Source organism: Lathyrus oleraceus, chromosome 1, assembly GCF_024323335.1.
Source record: "Lathyrus oleraceus cultivar Zhongwan6 chromosome 1, CAAS_Psat_ZW6_1.0, whole genome shotgun sequence".
In the NCBI taxonomy this organism is placed as follows: Eukaryota; Viridiplantae; Streptophyta; class Magnoliopsida; order Fabales; family Fabaceae; genus Lathyrus; species Lathyrus oleraceus.
This window is the reverse complement of record NC_066579.1, coordinates 217,725,211-217,752,189: the sequence shown is the minus strand read 5'-3', so window position 1 is coordinate 217,752,189 and position 26,979 is coordinate 217,725,211. Positions and strand designations below refer to the sequence as shown.

The 26,979-nt window shown below is 37.1% G+C and overlaps 1 protein-coding gene across 1 annotated transcript; it reads right to left on the bottom strand.

The window, feature by feature from the left end:
* Positions 1–9,425: 9,425 nt before the first annotated feature.
* LOC127100667 (uncharacterized) lies at positions 9,426–11,508 on the bottom strand. Its single transcript, XM_051037921.1, has 2 exons — positions 11,216–11,508; positions 9,426–9,864 (listed from the first exon to the last, which is right to left on the bottom strand). The coding sequence occupies exons 1-2, from the start codon at positions 11,506–11,508 to the stop codon at positions 9,426–9,428; spliced, it is 732 nt and encodes a 243-aa protein (XP_050893878.1).
* Between the last annotated feature and the right edge of the window lie 15,471 nt (positions 11,509–26,979).

Below are 26,979 nucleotides of genomic sequence, written 5' to 3'. Positions count from 1 at the left end.
CCTTTTTGTGTCACAAATTTAGCGCTATATTAAGCAATCGTAATTGGACTTTTGTAGAAGTCACAACTATTTGAGGTCGGGTAATAGAATTTTGGTGTTAATGCATGTTAGAGACATAGTATAATGGACTATCCTCATGAAACATACGACATACAAAAACAATATGCAAAAGAGGTGGCCTAATCTCATGCATACTTATGTTGATTTTTCAATCAACTAGCCTTAGGACTTTGAGATATCATAGGCCAAATGAGATGAATGCATAAAGAATGGGAATGAGATGAAGAGGGATGGGAATGGATCAAAACTCAAATTGGTCCAAGGAGGACTTTTACTAAATTAATATCATCCATTAATTTTGGGAGATGGAATTTACATTCCATTAATCCCCTAAATCTAATGATATTAACTTGACAAATTCAAATGAACCTTGACCAAGGCCCAACAACAAGAGTCAAACTCAAATAAGTCATCACAATTGGCCAACACAATTAATTGACATTTATTCAAATTAAAAAGACTAAAATAATACATTTAAATTAAATATGGATTTCCGAATTCCTAAAACCTCATCAAAACACCAAAGAAATGGCCATGAGATTTATCATAGGTCAAACAAGGTCAAAGGACCTTGGAGAAAAAATTTCAGAATTTTTAAAGACTTAAAAGTATTTTTAAACAATTAAAAACAAACACAAAATCAAATAAATCATGAAAAATATTAATAATGATCCAAAAAGTAATTTTAATTTAAAATATGAAAAAGGAAATTATTTGAAATTTTTTGGTGAAACTCTCATATTTTTTGGATTAATATTAAAATTAATATGAATTAATGAAAATAAAAAGAATAAAAGAAAATAAGAAAATATTAAAAACACGTGAGCCACTTGATCTCCCTCATTAATTGAGGTGGCAGATCAAGTGGCCTAAAATGCACGTTCCACCATACACACGAGTCAACACGCTTCAGGGATGGTAATCACAATGAGCGCTTAGGATTAAAACAAATTGGATGGGTCCAATGGCTGGGAGACGTGCCAACGCACCGCCAAAGTTGTAACTCCGGTCTTCTTCTCCGGTGGACCTCACCGGACTGGTCCACCCTCAACCATCACCAAAATAAAAAAGGAGGACATGATCTGAAAGAACAAATGGCGTAGATCACGAATCTGACCTTAATTTTAACTAACTCCAAATATATAAAAAGATATGAGGAGTTGAATGTTGAGGTGTGTCAACTGAGTTGCTTCGATTTGACCTCTAAGCAAGTCAATATTCTTGCCTACATTGGTAGGATTTCAGACCACCAAAGATCCAAGATAATTGAGTAGAATTGAGTGAGAATCGAAGAGATGAAGTTTTCTGAGAATTACCTTCAATGATATGCAGAACTTGATGTTGCTTGCTTCAAACATGATCTGATCACACTTGAGAAGCTAACAGGAAGTGATTGGAGAGGTTGCAAGGTTGTGGGTCCTAGAGTTCTTGAATCTCCAACAGTTGAGATTCAAACTCAAATTTCAAATTGAAATTTCTCAGGTTTTCCTTTAGAATGAGAGGGTTTGAATTGGGGGAAAAAGCTGGCACGCAAGGTGTGATTCAAATGAGCTCATAAGCCTTCTATTTATAGCCAAAGGTAATAATATTTGTACACTTCAAAATCTATCCAAAATTAGCAATGTCAATGGAACAAGTGCATGGGCATGTACAGGCCATGATTCAAAGCATTAAGGTCCAAAATGATTCATGTTGAAGTTTGAATGAAGCTTGAATGGCAAGGCAATATGAACTGAAGTTTGTACATTTGATTCTTTCCAATGATGCAGCCTTATTAAAGCCATGCACAGACCTAGCAATCTTCATCCAAAATGCATGAACTTGGGTTCTTTGGAAAGCTTGGATCAAGGGGAACAAGTTTGATATTTAACACTTTTTAATTTGGAGCTTGGAACATGGAGAATATTGAAGTGGAAGTTTGGAAATTTCAACATGTTGAAAAATTTACGAAGTGTCAAGTTATATATTTCAATATTCCATCTTTCTTAACTTTTTATGTGAGCTTTAAATGAGAAAAGTGTCTTAATCAAAGTTGTATCTATTTCAAAGACCTTCCAAATGGTCACAAATTTCATGTCATTTGGATTAATAATGATAGTGTTATGCATTTTTGATGTTAAGGAAAATCACTTGTTCAATGGTATAGGTCAAAAATGACCTATAATGTATCCTCATATCACAGGCTCAGAAAAGTTGAATTTGCTTCCACTCCAAACATAAAAGTTGAAGTAGACATCTTGAATTTGATTATGCAACTTGCAAATCTTTCATGTCATAAAAATTGAGCAAGCTATGGCCTTGGGAAGTTGACTTTCAAATTAGCATTTAGACAAAATGACCTATAATGTTTCAACATAGAAAATGATTTTCCAAGCAAAAATAGCTCTAGGTCTAAACATGAAAATTGTTTGGAATGTAATTTAGATTAAATTTGCTCTTGGAATCATTTTCATATGGTGAAAATGGTAGGAGATAGGGTCTAGGGAGACCCAATTTCGATTACATGAATTCATCTGGCCAACCACCATATACCAACTTGCTAACCTTCAATTCTCTTGTATTTTTAGGCTCATGGTATATCATATATGAATAAGATGATGAATTTTGAAGTGTACCTTGATAAATTTGATCAATTGGTGAGATAGGTTATTTGAGAAGTTACTCAAGATACCTAGTCAAACTAGGGTTTCCAAGGAAAATTACCCTCAAACTCTTGAAGAATACATGGTAAATATAACATGTAGGAATAAATGGAACTCATATATGATGAAATTGCATGAGGAATCTTAGGGTCAAAATTGGGGTCTTACATTACCCAGTACGGAGCCTTGAGTGGCCTCCATCAGGGTAAGGTGACTCTGAAATTGCGCTTGCTGGCGTTGCTGGTTAGAGATAAGGGTTTGTAGGGATTCCATAATGCTGCAGAGTGAATTATCAGTCTGCCACTGTTATTCACGCATGAAGTCCATGTTGTCCTTCAGCTGTTGGTTCATGGCAGATAATAAGACATATCGCCTTTCTTCTCAAGCTTGCAGCTCTCGCCACATCTCCTTAGTAATGTGGAATCCAAGGGATGTACCTGCAGAAGGGTGAGTAAAATATTTTGCAATGTGTGCAGGTGATGAATGGTGTGAAGGCATGGTCGGAACGGGAGACTGGTCTCTCCGCTCATACTCATCATTGGTCCCGTCACATTCTTCAAAAGGTATGTTGGGTGGAAACGGGCCGGTAAAAGGTGGATCTTGCAGATCATAAATCCAATTTCTCTCAAGGCGCACATTTGTATGTCGAGAGCAAGGTAAAACTACACTCGGGATAGCTACACTGTGGACCATGAGGTTAAAACCGCCTTCTTTCCTCACTCTTCATAATCGCATATCTTTTAAAAACTTTAAATTTATATTGCGGTGAGGTAGTGGTTCTGATGTAGCCAACTCGGGGCCAAGGTGCAAAGTTATAGCAACGGAGGTGATTAAACCTCCAAAAGAAATAGTACCTCCCTTTTTCCGAACGGAACACATATGTGCAATCATAAAGAGAACAAAGTTAATTCTTCTCTTTGCGAGGCTACCCTGAAAAAAATAAAAGTTCTTTCTCATTGATTTTATTAGGATTTTCCCGACCAAAAATTGAGCAAGCCAACAGATAGCAAAAAACACGTATGGTCGGGTTATGAATACTTGAGGCCAGGTTCCCCTTAAAAGAGTCGGTATATAAACCTATCAGTTTCCTCCAATATTTAAACGCCTCAGATGACCATTCTGAGTCCAAGGGTGTATCACAGAGGGCACCTTCCCCATAAGGAAAATCTAATAACCCTGCTAACTCATCGGTAGTGTACTGATATTCAACATTAAACATTTTAAATTGTACTGTATTGGATGTGCTAGCAGTGTTAGGATGAACATTATAAATCAGGGAACTCAAGAATTCCCAGGTCAGGTACTCAAATGTAGGTTCCTTCCTAATGAAAATATCATGCAATCCTAAATTGTCTAACATAAAGCAAACATTGTGATAAATTCCCAAATTATACAGACAATCTTCATCGATATATCTGGTGGAAAAAATGCTTTTTGTCTGCAACTCCTCAAATAATTTCTTTTGCCACTCTCTGGGTTTTCCTCTGCGAAAGATGATTTGATGCTGCTCCATTTTCGCTATTAGTGGTGAATGAGGGTGAAAATGGGTTTTAGAGTGGAAAATGGTGAAATGGGATTTTAATGGAGAAAATTAGAAATGGAAGTAGGAGTAGTAGTGGGTTTTTGGTTGAGTGGAATTTTAATGGGGTTTGAGTGGGTTTTGGAGTGAAAATGGAGGTTTGGTTCGCTTCTTCCCGAGATAGTGCTCAGACCCCATGGCGCCCGCTATGGCAAGATGGCGCCCACCATCTTTGTAATTCAAGTTGGGCCGGATTTTGTTGAATTGGACTTGGGCCTTGTTGTTTGGAGTCATTTTGGGGTGTGTACATCATCTTCTAAATGTTCTTCCTTTTTTGTGTTTGTACATGCATGATATAATTTATTTTTTTAAAATAATAGAAATAAAACAAAATAAAATAATTTAAGGAAACAATTATAAGAGAAATGATATTATAAGACGAGATAATATCATAAGAAAAAGAAACTGAAAAAGATAATTCTATGCGAAAATAAACTAAATCTAGAAATTAGGAAATCGATATAGATATATGTTTGAATATGCGTGATAAATAAAACGATAAACACGCGAAAAACATAGTCCTCAGTGTGTTGATGGTTCTCCAATGCTACCGGAATCTCGTGCCCCTTCTAGTTGACGACGGAGTTCACCGATTTCCTTGTATAGGCAATCAGCCTCCGTGGCATGAGTAGCATCAGATACCTCTAACTGCAAGGCTAGGTCAGTAACTTCCTGGCGAAGGAAGGCCAGTTCTCTGCGTAACTCAATAATCTCAGTGTGAATGTCGCATCTCTGCAGATCGAAATTATTAGAAAGTATTACGATCCTATATGGCGGTGGCAAGGGATGGTATTCTGGTACTGGAGGGGATCTAGGTACATTAGGTGTCTCATCCTAGCGTTCTAAAGCGTATGTCCAATTTTCTTTATCATGGACGTTAGTCTTTGCTGGATCAGGTAAAGTAAAGTAATGAATGGTCTCATGATTGATCAGTAGTTTATATTGGTTTGGGTTAAAAGAGTCTCTCCTCATCAGGCCACGGTCTATACAGAAGGTAGCATCCATCAGGGTGTAGCCACAGAAAGAAGTCAGGTTGACTAACTTTCTGTCAGGACCTAGGGAAGATGATATATGTGACACGGTTCCTCCTACATGAATAAGTCCTTCAGAAGAATTTGATGTAAGGTTAAGGTTGTCAATTAGGAAATTTCCAGAAGCTACAGGGCGTGACTGGGTGATACAAAATAGGAAAAGGATTTTCTCATCACTAACATGGGTATCAATATCACTCTTTCCAAGGAAAGTGTGGGCTATGTTCATCTGGAAGTAGCGGAAGGTTGGGTTATGGATTTTGTTGGACAGCTGGGTGGGAGGACCAGGGCTTCCTCCTTTTGTGATATTGCTCCAGAATTTGTCTATCTCATCCTACATAAAATAGCCTAAAGGAATTTCAGGCATAACATCAGGGCCATACTGAAATCCAAGTAACTCAGCAAATTCCATATGATTGAAGGTGTACTCAATTCCAAACAATCTAAAGTTAATATAGCCTCTCTGAAAACCGATTTCTATGTAGGGTTCATAGGTGAGGGAGATTAAGAATTCCAGGGTAAGGTTCTTGTAGGTTACATGCATTGCACCAGCATATTCCCCCCATTGAAGCTGATTTCATAGATACCTCACACTTGCCTCGAGACCTAAGGTTTCCATGAAATCAGGGTCTGGGTACCTAGTGGGTAACATGGGACACTCATATAGGACCGCATAACGCTTTCTCTGAGTTTTTGTCTCTGAATACAACATGCATAATATCGAAATTCTGCATCCTGAAAAAATACGGTTAGTGGAGAATGCTACGGAGAGTAATGAGACCTGAAACCTGAAACATGAATATTACTAATGTTAGTTCAGTTAAATACATAAATAAAACATCGAATAAAGACAACGCAAAATAATAAAGTGAGAAAAATAGAGAAAAATCATGGGTTGCCTCCTAAGCAGCGCTTGTTTAACGATTAGAGATTTATATTTGTGAAGCAGGGACAGGTGGGTCGTTTAGAGTGTGGCAAGAGTAATTTGTAGGGATGTCACCTCCTTGATAGTGCTTCAGCCTTTGCCCATTTACTACGAAGGGATTGCAAGAGTTGTTTTTGATTTCAACTTCTCCAGACTTTAGGATCTTTGATACCTCGTAAGGGCCAGTCCATCTTGAGCATAGCTTACCAGGAAAAAGTCGCAACCTGGAGTTAAAAAGGAGAACAGGATTGCCTATGGTGATTTTTTTTTTTACAATTCTCTTATCATGCCACACTTTGGTTCTTTCTTTATATATTATGGCATTTTCATAAGCACTACAATGTAGTTCCTCTAATTTATGAATGTCTAGAATGCGCTATTCACCAGCTGCTAGGTAATCCAAATTTAGGGATTTAATGGCCCAATAGGCTTTGTGTTCTAACTCTAAAGGTAAGTGACAATATTTTCCGTAAACTAATTGGTACGGGGTGGTCCCTATAGGGGTTTTATAAGCGGTTCTATAGGCCCATAATGCTTCTTTAAGCTTCTGAGACCAGTCTTTTCTAGATGTTGAGACCGTTTTCTCTAAGATTTATTTAATCTCCCTATTTGACACTTCCACTTGTCCACTAGTCTGTGGGTGATATGGTGTTGCCACTCTGTGCTTAATTCCATATTTATCCAAAAGTTCATCAAAAATTCTGGATATGAAATGTGATCCACTATCACTTATAACAAGGCGTGGTATTCCAAATCTAGGGAATATGTTGTTTTTGAATAATTTAATCACTACTCGAGTGTCATTTGTAGGTGAGGCTATAGCCTCAATCCATTTAGACACGTAGTCAACAACTACTAAGATATACTTATTTCCCATTGATGATGGAAAAGGTCCCATAAAATCAATCCCCCAAACATCGAAGATTTCTACTTCTTGGATATTTATTAATGGAATTTCGTCACACCTTGACACGTTCTCTGTGCGTTGGCACCGATCACATCTAGTAACGTAAGCATGAACATCGCGCCATAATGTTGGCCAGTAGAGGCCGACTTGGAGAATTTTAGCGCATGTTTTAGATGTGCCTGCATGTCCACCATAAGGTGCGGAGTGACAGTGTTTATGATGTTTCCTACCTGTTCTTCAGGGACACAGCGACAAAATATACCGTATGTCCCACATTTGAAAAGGAGAGGTTCGTCCCAATAAAAATACTTTACATAACTAAAGAATTTCTTCTTCTGTTGATAGTTAAGGTCGGGGGGTATGATATCAGCAACTAGGTAATTAACAAACTCAGCGTACCAAGGTATGTTGGTCACTGCTAGAGTTCTTTCAATGTTCCAATCCATTGGAAAATCGAAGTTATCGTCCTAAATGGTATCGATTTTTGCCATGAGTCTGTCATAGGTAAAATCATCATTTATTGGCACTAGGTCTGGTTTTAAATATTCAAGCCTAGAAAGGTGGTCAACAACTACATTTTTCGTGCCCTTCTTGTCTCGAATATTCAAGTCAAACTCTTGCAGTAAAAGGACCCATCGAAGTAACCTTGGTTTAGTGTCCTTCTTGCTTATTAGGTATCGAATAACTTCATGATCTGTATAAACTATAATTTTAGCTCCGACCAAATAACAGCAAGGAGTTCTTTCTCGGTTGTTGCATAGTTGACTTGGGCGGCATCCAGGGTTCTACTGGCATAGTAAATTACATGTAATTTCTTGTCCTATCTTTGTCCTAGGACAGCATCAACAACGTAATCGCTAGCATCGCACATGATTTCAAAGGGTTGGTTCCAATCTGGGGGTTGCATAATAGGTGCGGAAATCAGTGCTTGTTTCAAAAGGTTGAATGCTCCTATACATTCTTTCTTGAAAATAAACTCGACATCTTTCATTAGAAGGCTAGTTAGAGGTTTTTTATTTTAAAGAAGTCTTTAATAAAACGTCGATAAAAACCGGCGTGTCCAAGAAAGCTACGGACTTCCCTAATGGTCTTAGGTGGTTTTAGATTTTCTATAACCTCTATTTTGGATTTATCAACCTCAATGCCCTTTTCAGAGACTATGTGTCCTAATACTATTCCTTCGGTAACCATAAAGTGACATTTTTCCTAGTTTAGCACAAGGTTTGTTTCCACGCATCTTTCTAGGATTTTCTCAAGGTTAGCTAGACAGTCTTCAAAACTGAATCCGCATACTGAGAAATCATCCGTAAAAACTTCCATAATCTCATCGAGGAAGTCCGCGAAGATTGACATCATACATCGTTGGAAGGTGGTTAGGGCATTGCAAAGTCCGAAGAGCATTCGTCTATAGGCAAACATTCTGTAAGGGCATGTAAAGGTTGTTTTCTCTTGATCTTCGGGGTGAATAGGAATTTGGAAAAATCCTGATTACCCATCTAAATAACATAATAAAGAGTGTCTAGCTAGACGCTCAAGCATTTGATCTATGAATGGGAGAGGAAAATGATTTTTCCTAGTTACCTTATTTAGTTTTCTGTAGTCGATGCACATACGCCAACCGTTTCTACATGTTTAGATACATGCTTGCCTCTCTCATTTTCCACAACCGTGACACCTCCTTTTTTAGGTACCACATGCACAGGGCTCACCCACTTACTATCTGAAATTTGATAAATTATACCAGCCTCTAGTAGTTTCAGTACTTCTTTCTTAACCACATTGCTCATTATAGGGTTTAGCCTTCGTTGATGCTCTTTGGAAGGTTTAGAGTCTTCTTTCAGCAATTTTGGTGCATGCACACGGATGGGCTTATCCCTTTGAGATCAGATATGTTATATCCTAAATCTGAAGGATACTTTCGCAAGATATCTAAAAGTTGGTTTGTTTCATCTCTATTCAAGGTGGCGCTCACTATAACTGGGTGATTTTGTTCTTGATCTAAAAACTCATATCTTAGATTCTTGGGTAGTTCCTTAAGCTCTATAGATGGTTTCTTAGGACATGGCGTATGGTTCAGGGTAAGTTCCAAGCATTCATAAAGGTTGTCATCCATGTGAGGCTCCATTCCAAATCCGTCGTCTTCTCTTATGGAAGTCGAGGAATATTTCATTGTCTCAGGAGGTCTTCCTTCATCTTTCTCCCTTATGCATTCATCAATGATATCGATGGCATAACAAGAATCTTCTATGACTGGTGCCATTAGGAATTTGGAAAGTATAAATTATATCTTTTCATCACCCACTTCAAAAGTTAGTTTTCCTCTTTTAACATCTATTATGGCTCCCGCAGTTGATAAGAAGGGTCTACCAAGGAGGATCGGGATTTCGTCGTCTTTTTTAATGTCCATTACCACAAAATCTGTTGGGATATAAAGTTGTCTGATTCTAACTGGAATGTCTTCTAATATGCGTACTGGATATTTCACACATCTATCGGCTAATTGAAGAGACATCTTAGTTGGTTGTAATTCTCCTAGGTTTAGCCTTCTACAAACTGCTAAAGGCATCAGGCTTACGCTTGCTCCCAAGTCTAGGAATGCTTTGTCTATAACATGATTCCATAAAATAGAACGTTTGGAAAATTTCCCAGGATCTTTCTCCTTTTTAGCAAGTTTGTTCTCAGCAATGGAGTTGCATTCTAAAGGTTTGGGATCATCCAGCCTACGTTTGTCGGTCAAGATGTCCTTAAGGAATTTAGCATAAGATGGTATCTGGTGATTGCTTCAGTGAAAGGAATTTCTACATGGAGTTTCTCGATCACTTTGATAAACTTTTTATATTGGTTATCAACTTTTGACTGTTTAAGTCTTTGCGGAAATGGAATTGGTGGTTTATAAGGAGAGGGTGGAACATACACTTTATCTTTATCTTATCCCTTATCCTCCACCTTTTGGTATTTTTGCCTCTCTACTTCCTCTACTTCATCTATAGACACAACATTTTTCTTAGAAGCCTTTTGTTCACTCATGACTGGTTTTACAGGTTCATCATAGGTGGTCCCACTTTGTAGAGTAACAGCGTTAGCTTTCCCTCGAAGATTCGGTTGAGGTTGTCCAAGAAATTTCCCTCTAGGTATGGCCTGGGGAGCTTATTCTTGTGCTATTTGTGAGATTTGGGTTTCAAGCATCTTATTGTGAGTGATCATCAAATAAACCTTAGTTCCCAGTTGTGTGATAAGTTCATTTATGTGAATATATTGGTTTAGAAACTCTTTGTTTTGCACTAGGTTCCCGAAATTAAACTTTCCATGATTTTCTCTAGGTTCGACTTTTGAGGAACGACTTGCATAGGTTGGATTTGACTTTGAACTTGAAAACCCAGTGGTCTTTGAGGGGTAGAGTTTTGAATAGGGTTATTGTTTTTATAAGAGAAGTTTGGATGATTCCTCCATCTCGGGTTTTAAGTGTTTCAAAACGGGTTTCCTTGGGCATAATTGACCTGGTCCGAGTTTGATTCAGTTAACAGATTGCATTATGGTGCAAGATGTTTTTTGGTTCCACAGGTTTCACAATCTAAAGCTACTGTGGCTGTAGGATTTGCAGACATGTGTTCGACCTTCAAGGATAAAGCATCCATTTTAGCTTTCATCATGTCCATACAATTAACCTCATGTATTCCTCGTTTGGTCTCCCTTTTCTCCATTGATGCTCATTCTGACTCCCATTGGTAATGGTTTTGTGCCATATCTTCAATGAGAGTGCAAGCGTCGGGGTAAGGTTTGTTCATCAGAGCACCATCAGCGGCAGCGTCGACGGTCATCTTTCTGTTATAGTGAAGTCCATTATAGAAGGTGTGAATAATCAGCCATTGTTCTAGGCCATGGTGTGGACAAGCTCTTAGTAGTTCTTTATATCTTTTCCAAGCTTCAAAAAGTGACTCACCCTGATTTTGAGTGAATCGGGTTATTTGGTTTCGAAGGAAAGCGATCTTACTTGGGAGAAAATATCTTGCAAGGAACACTCTCATGAGGTCTTCCCAAGTAGTTATTGAGTTATCCAGAAGGGAATCTAACCAAGACTGTGCTCTATCTCTGAGGGAAAAAGGGAATAGCCTTAGACGAATTGCCTCAGGTGAAGCACCATTGGTCTTGAATGTATCAGCTAGTTGGATAAAAACTTTTAAATGTTGATTCGGGTTCTCTTTAGTGAGGCCCGTGTATTGATTTTGTTGTACTAGTTGTAATAATGAGGGTTTTAATTTGAAATTATTAGTAGGAATAGCCGGGTTTTCTATACTAGAGCTAGGTTCTTCATCAGAAGGTTGGGCAAATTCCTTAAGTGGTCTTCGGTTATGATCTTCGGCCATTGTTCTCCTAATTTTTTGGTGAAAACGACGTGCGCGAGCGTATCTCTCCGGTTCAGCTATTGGATCTTCTAAACTTCCGGTACTGTGAGTTTTTCGCATTTACCGGCTAATAAGGCCTTAGTCTAGATGGTGTAAGAACAAGGTACAAAAATTTGACGTAATTGGTCCCCGACAACGGTGCCAAAAACTTGATGGGTGTTGTGCAATATGCTATTCGCAAGTATACAAAACAAGTCAAAGTAATACAAAAGATTATCGTTCCCATAATGACCAAATTGTCAATCTATCGATTTCTATTGTTACGGTGTTTATCTAAGGTAGTCAAATAAGTAGGTTCAAGTATACTGAAGTGAGACTGGCGAAGTAAATAAATTCAGATAAGATGCAGGCTCACATGTAACTCACATCAGTTAGGAAATACTCCAGTTGTTTCCAAACAGATCTACTTATGGGGTAATGTTTTCTACTTAGAGAAAAATAAATTTAACAGGAACTATCGCTTTTGTGTATTCAGAACCGAGTTTACTCTCTAACTAATGCTCTCCATTGTCACAAATACAGGGTACTTGTCGCGTTAGAGTAGTAAACCTATTTTTAAGAAATTATACCCTTGACTTAGTTAAAAAGTGATTTTGATTTGGAAAGTTTAACTTAAAAGGGATCGATGACTTTTGTTCAAGGATCCGGATTTTAAACCTACAAACGTGTCCGAAGATAGTTTCAAAATTGTTTTCTCATAGTGTTAATAATTCCCAATTAACCGGACAAAGTGCTTTTCGCTACTTTTGACCAGTTAAAACTAACCAAGTTTATCTTTAAGAGTTAGACGGTTTTCGATCCTACCCCACTATACTTCGTCTCTACTTTCATTACTGAAAAAAAATAAGCACTGATAACTTGTGTCAAAATCAAAACAGCCCCTAAAGCATTTGTACAGATACAAATAATGGAGTATCATCTTAACAATGCTCCTTACATCATAACCTTTAAAGATTTAGCCAGACATGAAAATAAGTGACAGCATAGCAGAATAAATCATATTTAAAAAGGGCGAGTAAATAAAATGGTGCAAGTTAAATAAGCGAGTATGTAAAAGCGAGACAAGCAAATAAATAAAGTAAAGCATGCAAGAAAAATTAAACGTAAATGCGAATAACTTGAATAAGAAAGCTGCTCCAAATCGGAGACTTTAATCCGGTACACTTGAAAAGAAAACTTGACTAGAAAGTAAAATGGCCGCAAGATTGTTTGTACAACGCTCCAACCTAACTACAACTCAAGTGCGATAACCCCTCGATGTGACAGATTATCTCTTTTACAATGCTGAACTTTAGGCTTAGTGTTGTGAACTAAGTTGGATGCCTTTTCGTGAAGTTAAAACGCCTATTTATAGGAGTTCTAAAAAGCTAGCCAAAGACAGAAATATCCTCCAATTTCCCTTAGTGGGGTCGTGCCAACAAAGGTGGCGCCCGCCATCCCCACCAAGGCGCCCGCCGTGTGTACAACATGGAAAGATCATGGGAAACATGAAAGTTACCACTGGTTGACAGCTTACACGTCATGGCACCCTCTTTGGCGGTTGCCATGCTGGACGCTATGCGAATAAATTTCTACAAAAACTTCGATTTCTTGCTCGTTTGGCTTCGTTTCTTCACAAAAGGCTCCCGTAGGGCAAAATATCTGAAAATAGGAAAAAAGGAAAACATAACACAAGAAAATGACAATAACAACCTAATAAACATGTGCAATCTGAGTCAAATACGCAGTGTGTTTCAGTGTTATCAGGGAGTAGGATCATTATATTAAATGTGTTTGAGGACCAACCTGCATAATAATTTGATATTTTGATTTTAAAGATGTGGAGTGCAAACAAATATTATGCAGATGGAAAGATTATTATTATCTATGTTTTTTGTGATTACCATTTTCAGAAAAAACAAAAAGTAAAAATAAAACATCATATATGTGGATGAATAAAATTGTATTTCATTGATAATAAGGAAAAATGCCCAACAATGTTCACTTCTCCCTACGGCATAGGAGAAGGATTTTTCTCAAAAATAATAAAAACAAATTACTTAGACTGGTGAATAACAGTAGGAACATTAACAACAACACAATTGTTGTAAGTCTGGCCATGCGTCACAAAGTTGTCACAAACTTTGTCTTCATCACCATTGTCTTCAATAATTGCAACTAAGTGTTGGTCATTATTATGAATGAACCCTCCACTATGGGAAATGGGTTGCATAACCTTGACATTGGCATTGAACGGCCCTGGTTGAAATCCTAGCCCTGCTTTGTTCTTATTCTCAACGACTTCCACAACACGACCCCATTTATCAATATTGCCAATCTGAATAGCCTCTTGTGCATCTCTTAAAAAAGACATGGGTGCCCCAGTTTTCTTCAGTTCATCAACAATGGATAAAGCTTGGAACGGTGTTCCAACTTCCTCCTCAACATCAACGTAAGTAAAAGATGACAAATGGCTCACCAACAATGCCTTCTTTCTACCAACAATGACAAGCTTGTTGTTCTTCACAAGCTTTAGCTTTTGGTGTATAGTAGACATCACAACTCCAGCTTCTTGAATCCATGGCCTTCCCAACAAGCAGCTATAGGCTAGGTAAATATCCATTACCTGGAAATTAATTTGGAAATCACTCAGACATATCTTCATCGGAAGGTCCACTTCTCCAATGACAGTTTTCCGAGAACCATCAAACGCTTTAACAACTGCATCGCTAAACCTCATTGGGGCGCCCTGAAAGGAGAGTCTTGATAGAGTTGACTTTGGAAATACATTCAACGATGAACCTGTGTTAACCAAAATATTGCACAGAGCGTCCTCCTTACAATTTATCGAAATATGCAATGCCAAATTATGATTTATTCCTTCCTCGGGAAGCTCTTCATCACAAAAACTCAAATTGTTACAAGAAGTGATGTTGGCAACAATGTGGTGAAACTGATCCACTGTAACATCGTGTTCAACATAAGCTTGTTCCAACACTCTCTGCAATGCTTCTCTGTGTGCCTCAAAATTCATCAACAATGACAACACATAGATTTTTGACGGTGTCTGAAGCAGCTGCTCCACAATGTTAAACTCACTCCTTTTAATAAATCGTAATACTTCATCACCAGACTGACACATTGAAGAACTAATTAGATTCACTGTAGGAACCTCTGTCTTCTTTCCCACTGAAATGTCTTCTACAATCTTTGCAAAAACTGGATTGAACACACGATCACTACGAGTCACATTTGCAATATCTCCAATATTTACCACTGAATCTGCAATTGATAGAGGAACCTGTTAACTATTTTCAATCATTGTGGCATTATACTGATATGGTATAGCTTTATCGGATTCATAGGGGACAGGGCCCGCTAACCGTATAACTAACGGTGATACCGATCTATTGACATTATTGTTGTTGCTGCTATGAAACTGAATAACTACCCGCTCAAGGGTCTTAAACACTGGCATAATGACATTCACATTATTTCCCATATCCCTCGACTGTTGAATGTGGATTACATTCTCATCCATCAACTTCTAGATATCCCTTTTGACAACCATACACCCATGTGGGTTCACACTAGAAACAACACAACCATCATGGTCATGTTCACAATCACTAATCAAATACAGAGTTCTATGCATTTCCATCAAAGATATACGGATACGCCTCACATCAAAAACTCTGAAATTCCCTGGACAGTCGTCCACCATGTTGACAGAAGCGTTACCATAAGCAGGCAACAGATTGGCTTTCACACTTGGTGCTCTATCCTCGAAGAACACCATACCATTCTTCACAAGCTTCTGAACTTCATATTTCAACAGATATCAATTATGTATATCATGACCAGGGGCTCCCTGGTGAAAAGAATAATGAAGACCAGGTTTGAACCACCATGGTAGTGGCTCAGGAATTTGCGGAGGGTTTCTTGGCTGAATAAGATTCTTGAGTACCAGAGACGGGTACAATTATGCATATGTCATAGGAATAGGGTCAAAGAAGACCTTCTTCCTCTCAAAATTTTGCTGATGATGATTGTTGTTGTTGTAGTTGGTTATTTGTTGCGGTTGTTGCTGATGTTGTTAATAAATTGGAACTGATTGATCATTGGAATTGTTAGGAAAAAACGGAATCACTGATGAAACTTGGTGTTGATGCTGACGGGATTGAGAAATTTTACTCACGTGAGGCCTTCTCTGCCTCCCTGCTGACACTGCACTAGTTTCGCCTTCCTACTTCTTAGAGGAACTCCTACCATACTTCTTGCTACTTGACACCTCATCTTTGGACAGACGTCCTTCACGGGCTCCTTCCTCTAGTCTCATCCCCATTTTTACCATTTAGGTAAAATCATTGGGGGCACTTGCAATCATGCGTTCATAATAAAATGAACTCATCATCTTCAAGAAAATTTTGGTCATCCCTTTTTTCTCCAAAGGTGGACTAATCTAAGCAGCCAACTCCCTCCATCTCTGGGCGTATTCTTTGAATGTCCCCTTGTCCTTCTGAGACATCGACCTCAATTCATATTTATCTAGAGCCATATCAACATTATACTTATACTGCTTGACAAAGGCCTCGCCTAGGTCATTAAAAGTACAAATGCTAGCATTATCCAGACCCATATACCATCTCAGGGCAGCTCTAGTCAGATTACCTTGGAAGTAGTGAATTAGCAGCTGATCATTATCAGTTTGGGTAGACATTTTCCTGGCATACATAACAAGATGGCTCAATGAACAAGTATTCCCTTTGTACTTTTCAAAGTCTGGGACCTAGAATTTCACCGAGATGTTAACGTTGGGAACTAAACAGAGTTCAACAACACTCTTGCCAAACAAGTCATTTCCTCTCAGAGTCTTCAACTCTTTATGCAGCTCAAGGAATTGATCTTTCATCTCATCCATCTTTTCATAGACATCTGGACCTTTAGACGATTAGAACGGTAGATAGTCTTCTCAACACGTGGCAGAGTATGAACGATGGGAGGAGACACTGACATGACCAGGCTAGATACCGACAGAGAAACAAATATGGGCGCATACCCCTCTGGCACGAAATTTGGTGGCATTCCCCAAGGGAATCCAGCATGCATAGAAGGAATGGGTTGACTGGAATCTGTCACAGTTATAGACGGAGAAGCAATCTCATAAATGACAGTTTTTAGACGGTGACGGCTGGTTCAGAGCAGAAATGACTGACTCTATCAGTGCTATAAGTCTGGAGATCTCGTCCTTCAACTCTCCGTTCTCTTGCTCTAGTACTATAGTAGTGAGTAAGCCTGGCTGATGCACAGAAGAAGAATTGATAAGACATCTGGCGGAAGAAGCCTGTTATGCAAATGATGCATGTAATGCAATGTTTTTTATTGTTTGTAATTTCAAGGAATATATGAAGCCTTATTTGCAAATAATAATAATAACCAATAATAACAATTCAATTCACCATAAAATCTCTTTTTATTCATAAAATTTTGGAAGGATTACACTGAGTACAACTCCAGAAACAAAAGTACAAATATAAGAGAAAAGGAAACTATCATCCTAAGGATCCTTAGCAATTGCATCAGATGATCCAGCTATGGATGCATACTTCCTTCGGATGCGTCGAATCTCATACTTAAAGGATGTCTTCATCTGGGCCTTCTCGAGGACAAGCTGGTCAACAATCTTCTTCCAAGCACCGAAAGCTAGAGGTATGCTAGAGGAAAATAAATCCTCTGGCTCTCTCTGTCTCTTCACTGCACGGTCTTCAATAATCTCAATAAGTGCATCCTTGTCTTTCGACTCAAGCTGCAACTCCTCATGCTTTTGGTTTAAAGCATGGAACCGCTCATCCCACATATCTCTCTCTTGCTTCATCTTGGCAAGTGCGTCTTCCAACTCCTTTACATCTTGGTTAGGGAGAATTAATGGTTCAGCCACTAACAAAGACATGGGTCTTTCATAATTGTACCACATCTTCAGTTCCAAAGCTCTCTTCTTCACCCAAATAGTGTAAGCTTCCAAGGCTACACAGTTGCATGGACCAAGCTCGGATCTTCCTTTCCTATGCACATTATGCCAAGCATGTATCATCCTTTTCTTCAAAAGTTGGTGATCTTTACCCTTTTGATAGAATATGCCTTCTAACTGAGTGTTATTAGGTTTATCTCTCAAGGGGAACCCATGTTGACGACGGGCCAATGCTGGGTTATAGTTGATTCCTACTTGCGTACCAATGAGAAGCACATTAGAGAACTCACCATAACTATGAATAATATCCAAGCTACCCAATGCAGAATCATACCAAACAATATCATCATTAGTGAGAGACATAAGTCTCTGGGACCACCGAAGACATTGTCGGTTCTCCATGAAAATAGGCGTCTGAGGAAAGTGAAAAATAAACCACTTGTATAGAAGAGGAACACAACACACAATAGTCCCACCACCTTTAGAATTCCTTAAATGCAAAGAGAAATACATGTCACCAAACAGAGTAGGGACAGGATTTCCAATCAAGAAGATCCTAATGGCGTTAACATCAACAAAACCGTCAATGTTAGGGAACAAGGCTAAACCATAGATGAGCAATACTAAGATAGATTCAAAAGCATCCATGCTACCAGCTTGAGAAAAAATAGTAGCCATACCAATGAGAAACTCAGAAGTCAACCCAAAAATCCCTCCTTTCTTCACCAAATGAGCATCAGTCTCATATTTCTTCAGATGAAGAGCTTCAGCTATGACATGAGATCTGGGAATCTCTTCTAATCTACTGAAAGGTACTTTGTTAGAGACGGGTATACCCAAGAGATAAGCATACTCCTCCAACGTGGGCACGAGCTAATAACCTGGAAAAGTGAAGCACCTATAGAGAGGGCCATAGAACTGAAACAAAACACTCAGAAGTCCTTCAATCACATCAGAAGATAACACAGACAAAAGCTTCCCATGACGTTGCTTGAAGTCTAAAGGATCTAATACAAAGGATGACAACTTCCTTAGCTCATTCAAATCAGGACATCTGAAAAGGTACTTCTTAGTGTTCCTTCGTCCATAATCCATGGTCTGAAAATATTTTCAAATAAGACCTTAGTTTCCTTGAAATTTATTTTTCTGTGATGAATGTCATAATGTGCATGTATGCATGAATGCAACAATCACAAACAAGGGATCACACACAAGGAAAACACAAACAAAGGTCAAGGGATGGATCAAATTATCATCAAGATCAATCATCCATTTTGGTGGATTATGGCTTTCACCTTACCAACACCCAAGCTCCATTGATATTGACAAGACTTGATTGGATCAACCAAGAATCAAAGGGTTTGTTGTGAGTCACGAGCATGGAGTCAGGTTAAGAATCATCCCAAAGTAGTGTACTAAGGATAAAAACCTGTAGATCATGTACTAAAAAGTTCCCAGAGTCTTAATTCCATCTATTGGATATTATAGGTTAGAATGACTGACACATCAACCCATAATATTCTCAAGAGAAACTCGTCTGAGTGTAGTATCGCATAATAACTTCTATCAAGTCTACACTTGATCAGTCTCCGCACTACGTCCTAAATAGGTCAAGTTAGGTTAAATGTTCTACGGTCCTCAGCTTTTCGGACACCAAATCAGAGAAAGTAATGCCTATCCACAAATAACTTGTGTGACATCAGTAACTCCAAATAGGTCTCCATTGAGTATATGGGTCTCAGGATAACTTATTAAGTACTACTCCACACAAGTTGAACATGACTATACCATCCTCATATCTTAATTGCACTCAAGTTCGGGTTAGAACTTATCTCACAACTCAGAGATCACCAAGCACAACAGAAAGATTATATCACACAAAAAAATATACAAACATCAAATATACAAATATATACACATAAATAAGTAGGCTAAACCTACTGAGGACTACTCCGCAACAAAGTCGCCACTTAATTTCTGTAGCGGTAAATTCATGACCATCAAGCTATGGATAAACTTGACGTCAATAAAACCAAAGTCGCCACTGCGCTTTTATTGTTTCAAAAGGAAAAGGGAAAAGTATGAACAAAACCCAAAGATAAGAAGTTTTCAAATAAAAATATAATAAAATTCCAGAGATTACAGGTTAGGGAGTTGGTTACACAGAGGGAAGGTCTTAGCACCTAAAGTGTCCTAGGTACTCCTAGGGAGCCCTTGTTTATGTGTGCATGTGTTTTTGGTATAAAAGATGTTTGATAAAATATAGAGTGTGGGGATGCAAAAATAATTCATTGTTATATTTTTATGTTTGACAAGATCTTCGGTCTTATGCCTACGTACCAACATAAAAATGAGGGATCAAAACCCCGTAGTTCGTGGTAAAAATTTCAAAGAAGTTGGTGAATTGATTTTACCAAAAGGTTTAAGCAAAAGGGGCATAAAAAGCCAAAGATTTTAATGGGGTTGTTAGTTCTTTTTTTGTCTTTTTGAAATTTAAGTAAATATGATTATGTTTATTTACAAGTTTGATTTAAGAAGAAGTTTAAAAATTCAATGGCATAAGGCCAAAGTTTCTAATCGCTAAAACATGTCTAAGTTTGAAATTACAAGCAAAGAAAGTTTTTAAAATAGGGAGAGATTTTGAAATTAAATAAGTGGGAGGAGATGAAGAGGCTAACCTAAGCAAAAATTAAAAGTTAAGAGTTGAAAAGATATGACCAATGGGATGCAATCCAATAGACAAGAATGCCATATATAAACCCATTTTCCTTTGGACTTTGATTAAGCAATAGGAAATAAGCAATGAGTAATATCTAGACATCATGAAGATCAATCCATCAAATAAAGATAGCCATATCAAAACAAGCATTCCAATAGCCAGAAACCTTAAGTATCTTCCAATGTATCAGATGAAATATTCCTTGATCAACTCAGAACAAAACATCAGACATGGGCAATAACAAAATAACAATTAAGCACATAGACAGAGTAGTAGATGAATCAAAGAGATCCAAAGTCTTGCATCAAATGAAGTCTCAGTCAAAGATAGTTCAGGCTTACATGTTGGCATTGGCCAAGTCCTTTAGCACAGGGAATGTTGCTTAGTTCTAAGTCCAAAAAGTCAGATCAGGTCCCAACAGTCCCCCAAATGTTTTTTAGGGTTTTTTGTTGTTATTATGTATTTTAAGGTCCTAAGACCACAAACAAAATCAAAACACACAAACAAATATATACAAACATAAGATATGGCTCATATGAGCAAAGTGAAAAGGACAGAAACATAAACAAGTTGCATGAAATGTAAATGGCAATGAATGATAAATGACTGAAATTTAAATTGCATAAAGTAAATGACTTGAAAGTAAAAGCATAATGAATAAGAGTTAGTAAATGGTTAGTCAAATGTTAGTGTTGATTTTTAATTGATTAAGTCATTCTTTGGAGAACACTCAACCATTCATTCACAAGTATGAATCCTTAAACCAAGACATCTTCCATGAGAAGGGATCCTACTTGGATAATTCAATAAGTATGCCACTAGCTCTCATTAAAGGTAAAAAGGTCAAGTTTCCACACAATGCCATGAAGAATGGGAGAGTTACAATCTCACTTACTAGAATGTTATGCCTTAAGGGACAAATTTAGCTCTATTTTAAGCAATCATAATTGGACTTATATAGAAGTCATAACTATCTGAGGCCGGGCAATGAAAATATAGGTGTTAATGCATGTTAGATATTTGGTACAAAGAACCAAACTCCTAAAACATACCACACACTAAAATAAAAATGGGAGGGACCTATCTTAGTCAGACTTATATTGATTCATCTAACACAAGGTCATTAATGAATCAATTAGCATTTAGACATTAGAGATTTCATTGGTCAATGAGGGAATGGGGAAGAATAGAGATGAAGATGAAGAGGGAAGGGGAAATAGAAACACAAATTGATCATGAGAGAAATTTCATTTGATCAATACCATCCATTCATTTTGGAAGATGAAATGTACATTTCATCAAACCCCTAAGTCCAATGGTTTTGATCTAATTAAAGTCAAATCACCCATGGCCAAAGCCCAAACAGAAATTCAAACATCACAAGACCATAAAAGTGGCTCAACAGAATTTTTAAACATTTAATAAATTAAAAATCACATTAAAAAATAAATGAAAATGCATTTTAATTTGGACAAAATCACAAATCCCTTCAAAACACCAAATAAATGACAAAGGGATTTATCCTAGGTCAAACAAGGTCACAGGACCTTAGACAAAAAAATTCACAATTTTTAGAAAGTCAGAAGTATTTTAAAACAATTAAAAATTTGCACAAATACATTTATTTCATGAAAAAAATCAAAAATTAATCCAAAAAATAATTTTAATTCAAAATATGGAAGAGAAAAATATTTAAAGATTTTTGGTGAAAGTCTCATATTTTTTGGATTAAAAATGAAATTTCTATGAATAAAATAAAATAAAGGGATTAAATAGAAATTCAAAAAATAAAAAGAAATTAGAAAAAGCGAGAGCCATCAGATCTCCCTCATTAATTGACGTGCCAAATCTAATGGCCAACCGCGCGCATTTCATGGTTAACTTGAGTCAATGCATCACACGCGTGGTAATCAAAAGGAAAGGCTAGGATTAAAACATTTCAAATGAATTATATGGTTTGGAGGGTGCCAACGCACCACTGGAGCTCTACCTCCGGTCTTCTTCTCCGGTGGACTTCACCAGACTAGTCCACCATAAACCATCACAAAAATGAAAAGTAAGGACATGGTTTTAAAGGAAAAATGCTCATGAGCTCAAATCTGACCTCCATTTCATCCAATTCCAAGTATATTGAAAGATACATGGATTTGAAATTTAATGTTCATGGTCTGAGTTGCTTCGATTTAACCTCAAAGCAACTCAATCTTGTTACCTACATTGGTAGGACTTCAGCCAACTAAAAATCAAAGAGAATAGTGAAGAATTGAGAGAGAATCGAAGGCTCAAAGTTTCTGAAAAATCACCTTTAGGTAGCTTCAACTTGGCTTGATCTCGATCTGAATTTGCTTGGTTCTTCCTCCTCTTGCTTGCAATGACCAATTGAGATGAAAAAGGCAATGAATCCTTGGAGTTTGAACCTCAAAATAGAAGGTGAAGTTCAAACTCGATTTCTAAGAAATCCTCAAGGTATTCTATAATGTGAGGTTTTGGGATCTCTTGGAAAATCTTGGGCAATGTATATGTGTCATTTATGAAGTAATGACCTTGTTTAAATAGGCAATGGGATTACTTATTGCACGATTTGAAATTTTTCCAAAATTAGTAACATTGGTGCATGGATGCATGGTCAATGATTTGGGCCCAATTCATCATGCAATTCAACTCCAAATCATGCACATTGAGTACTGAAACACTAACATGTAAGCATGCAATAGGAAATGGTTATTTGAATTCAAAATTTTCCAAAACAAACCTATGAAAGGAACCATGCGCTAGTCCCTCAATCTTGGTCCAAATGATTTGATCTTGGACTTTTTAGGAAGGTGACATCAAGGGGATCAATGTTTATGTTGAACACTTTTCGATTTGGATCTTGGATCATGATTAATTTTGAGGTATAAGTTTGAGAAATCAAACATATTTGAAAATTTTCTAAGTACCAAGTCAAATGACCACTTCTTCCACCTTGAATAACGTGTGCTATGAGCTTCAAATGGAAAATGTGTCTTCATAAAAATTGTATCTATTTCATCCCTCTTAAATTTTGTCACAAATTTGACATCATTTGGATTTGACATGAGGGAGTTATGAGTTTTAGAAGTTGAGGAAAATTGCTTGTTCAATGGTAATGGCCCAAAATGACCTATAATGTTTCCTCTTGGCACATGCCCTTTCAAGTTGAGTTTGAAATTTCTCAAAGAATAAAAGTTGTAGAGGACATCTTCAAATTAATCATGAAACTTGTATTGCCTTCATCTCATGAAAATTGTGCAAGTTATGGGCCTTGAAAGTTAACCTCCTAACTAGGGCACATACAAAATGACCTATAATCTTTCACCATAAAAAATGACTTTCCAAGCCAAAATAGCTCTTGATTTCAACATGAAAGTTGTTTGTAATGTCATACAGAGTAACGTTACTCTTGGAATAATTTTCACATGGAAAATATTGTAGGAGATAGGGTCTAAGGAACCCTAGTTTTGACCAATTGACTTTCTCTGGTTAACCCCTTTGAACCAACTTGCAAACTTGAACTTATATTGATATTTAGAAGTCATGGAGGATCATATATGCATAAGATGATGTATAATTAAGTATACATTGATATTTTTGACTAATTGTTGAAGAAACGTACTGAGGAAGTCACACTAGATACATAGATGAATTAGGGCTTCCAAGGAAAACAAGCTTCAAACTCTTGATAAAATCTTGATCAAAATGATAAATGAAGAACATGGGGATCCATATATGATTTTTATAACCATTGTGAACCATTCCTTGACTGGTCTCTTGTCATGAGGGTCTCAAACCCTAGTTGTGAGATGGATGAGGCACATGTGGATGCACACACTACCTACAAAAGAAATAAAGCTATACATTGACATATTTTTAGTATTTGGGTTAGTAAATAAATAAAAGCAAAGTATAATACAATCGCATGTGCTTGGTGATATCTCCTAATGCATACCCAATGAATGAGGGGTAAGGAGGATACCAAGGTGTGATCCCAAAGCCAATGCAAATGATGAGATATCATGAGGGATATTAGGGTCAAAATTGGGGTCTTACACCAATCTTTCCACTTCTTCTCTTGTTATTTGTTATTTCTTCATTCTTCTTTTCCCTCTTTCGTTTCCGTTTTCTTCTTGGAATTGTTTCTGTTGAGAATCTTGGAATTTGACTTACAGGTGATTCTTCTCAGTTGTGAATTATTGTTAAGAAAGAGAATTTGGTTGAGGTGATGGATCGAAAATCTAAGGAAGAGGGTTGAAGGTGATGGGTTGAAGAACGAGTTTAAGATAAAAATGAGAAATTCGGAAAAGAGAATTCTCCTCTGAGATTTACGATGTAGGTCCCTTATATAACTTCTAAAAAATTTGTTTTATTCTGAGTTTCTGTTAGAATTATGTTCAAACATGTTAGATGTTTTTTTGTTAGGTTAGTTGAAGTTCAGGGAGTTGGTTGGGGATTTAGTTACATCAATTGGTTGAAGTTTTGATTCATGTTCATTTTTTATGCAGGTTGGGTTTAGAATAGTTATGTTGGAGGTTTAGTTAAGTAATTTTAGTTGGTGTTATCCTAGTGAATTCTGTTAAATGGAGGAGTAAGTTGTGGCTTCAATTTTTGTTAGTGATGGATGTTAATTATCAGGGAAAAGTTAGCTACTTGGAGGAATCGAGACGCAACAAAGGCTTCAATCTACTCATTATGATGGTGTATTGAAGGCATCCAAGTTTGATTTCAGTTTCAGCTCTAGCATTTCAACCGAAAGACCACGCTCGTTATGCTCAAAATTCACATTCCACTTTGGTAGATTGAAGCCCACATTCTCATGAAACAAAGAACTGAAGCGTGCTAGTTTTTCTTGCCTTGTTGAGGACTGTCTTTTTCTCATGGAGCTTGTTGCAATGCCATGGTATAAGTTGCATTCATGTCTAGATTTTTTCTGTGAAATGTTGTAAATCAGAATTGCTTGGGTTTTTCTATTTTGTTAACAATGATGTCAACTAGTTTTTGTTTCTTGCCATTGTTGAGTTTATGTTCATATTTGTGTTGTCGTTGTTTATTTTGTAGCAGAGTGCCATGGTGAGACGATGAAATAATAATGGGGATGTGTAAGACCCCAGGTTTGACCCTAAGATCCCTCATACATTCTTATAATATGCATTGGCATTGGGATCACAACTTGGCATCCTCCTTACCCCTCATTCATTGGGTTTACATTGAGAGAAATCACCAAGCACTATTTAATTGTATCATACTTTGTATCTTTATCATTTACTAACCAAGATACCAAAAATATGTCTTTGTATTTGTCTAACTCTTTTGTAGGTAGTGCACATGCTCACCTTTGATTCATCAAGCTCATATCTAGGGTTTAAGACCCTCAATGCAAGGAGCTCAATCAAGAAGTAGTCTACTATGAATCTAGGCATCATATATGAATCCCCATGAGATTCAAATGTTACTGTGATCAAAGTAATCATCAAGAGTTTGGAGATGGTTTGCCTTGGAAACCTTAATTTATCTGGGTATCTTGTGGAACTTCTTTAACAAGCTTCTTCAACAATTGATAAAATAACTTAAGGGACACTTAAAAATTCATCTTCTTATGCATGTATGATCTCCCATGAGTGCCAAAAGTCAAGATAATTGCAAGTTAGCAAGTTCGTTGATGGTGGTTGACCAGAGGAATTCATCTAATCAAAACTGGGGTCCCCTAGACCCTATCTCCTATAATTTTGGTCATATGAAAATTATTCCAAGAGAAACATTTCTCTAAATGACATTCCAAACAAATTTCATGTGGAGGTATAGAGCTATTTTTGCTTGTAAAGTCATGTTTTATGGTGAACGATTATACGTCATTTTGTCTAAACCCTAATTTGGAAGTCAACTTCCAAGGGCCATAACTTGCTCAATTTTTATGCGATGAAAGATTTCCAAGTTTTACAATCAAATTCGATATGTTTACATCAACTTTTATGTTTGGAGGAAGAGAAAATTCAACTTTTATTTGCATGTGATATGAGGATACAATATAGGTCATTTTGGACCAATGCCATTGAACAAGTGATTTTCCTCAACTTCAAAAATGCATAACCCCTTCATATTAAATCCAAATGAGGTCAAATTTGTGACCATTCTAAAGAAATTTGAGATAGATACAACTTTTATGAAGGAACCTTTCCCATTTGAAGATCACATAAAAAGTTAGCCAAGGTGGAATAAGTGAACATGTGGCTTGACACTTAGAATTTTTTTGACATGTTTGATTTTCCCATCTTCCACCTCAATATTCATTATGATCCAAGCTTCAAACGAAAATGTGTTCAACATGAAAGTTGTTCCTCTTGATCTAAAATTTCCAAAAAATCAAATTTCATCTATTTTGAACAAGATTTGAAAGGGTTGCGAATGGCTTGAACGTGAATGATCATTTGGCACAAATTGAACTTAAACATTCCATACACCAATGCATAACACTCCAACATGATCTAAGCAAGGCTTGTACTCAATTATGGATCAGAAGAAGTGATTACATGGGCCTGTTACACGCCAATGCACCCATGCAATGTACATTGCTATTTCTGGATTTCATTTCAAGTGTGCAAATATTAATCCATTAGGATATAAATAGAGCCCTCTATGCTCAGAATGAAGGACCTTGCATGCCAACTTTGAATCTATACCTTCAAACCCTCTCATTTCAAAGGATAACCTCGATAATTTCCATTGGAAATTGAGTTTGAATCTCACTATTTTA

Coding starts and splice junctions, on each gene's coding strand:
- LOC127100667 (XM_051037921.1), bottom strand. CDS start 11,508: ATGGCCGAAGATCATAACCGAAGACCACTTAAGGAATTTGCCCAACCT. Junction 9,865..11,215: donor AGAGATAGAGCACAGTCTTG/GTTAGATTCCCT, acceptor CGACAAACGTAG/GCTGGATGATCCCAAACCTT.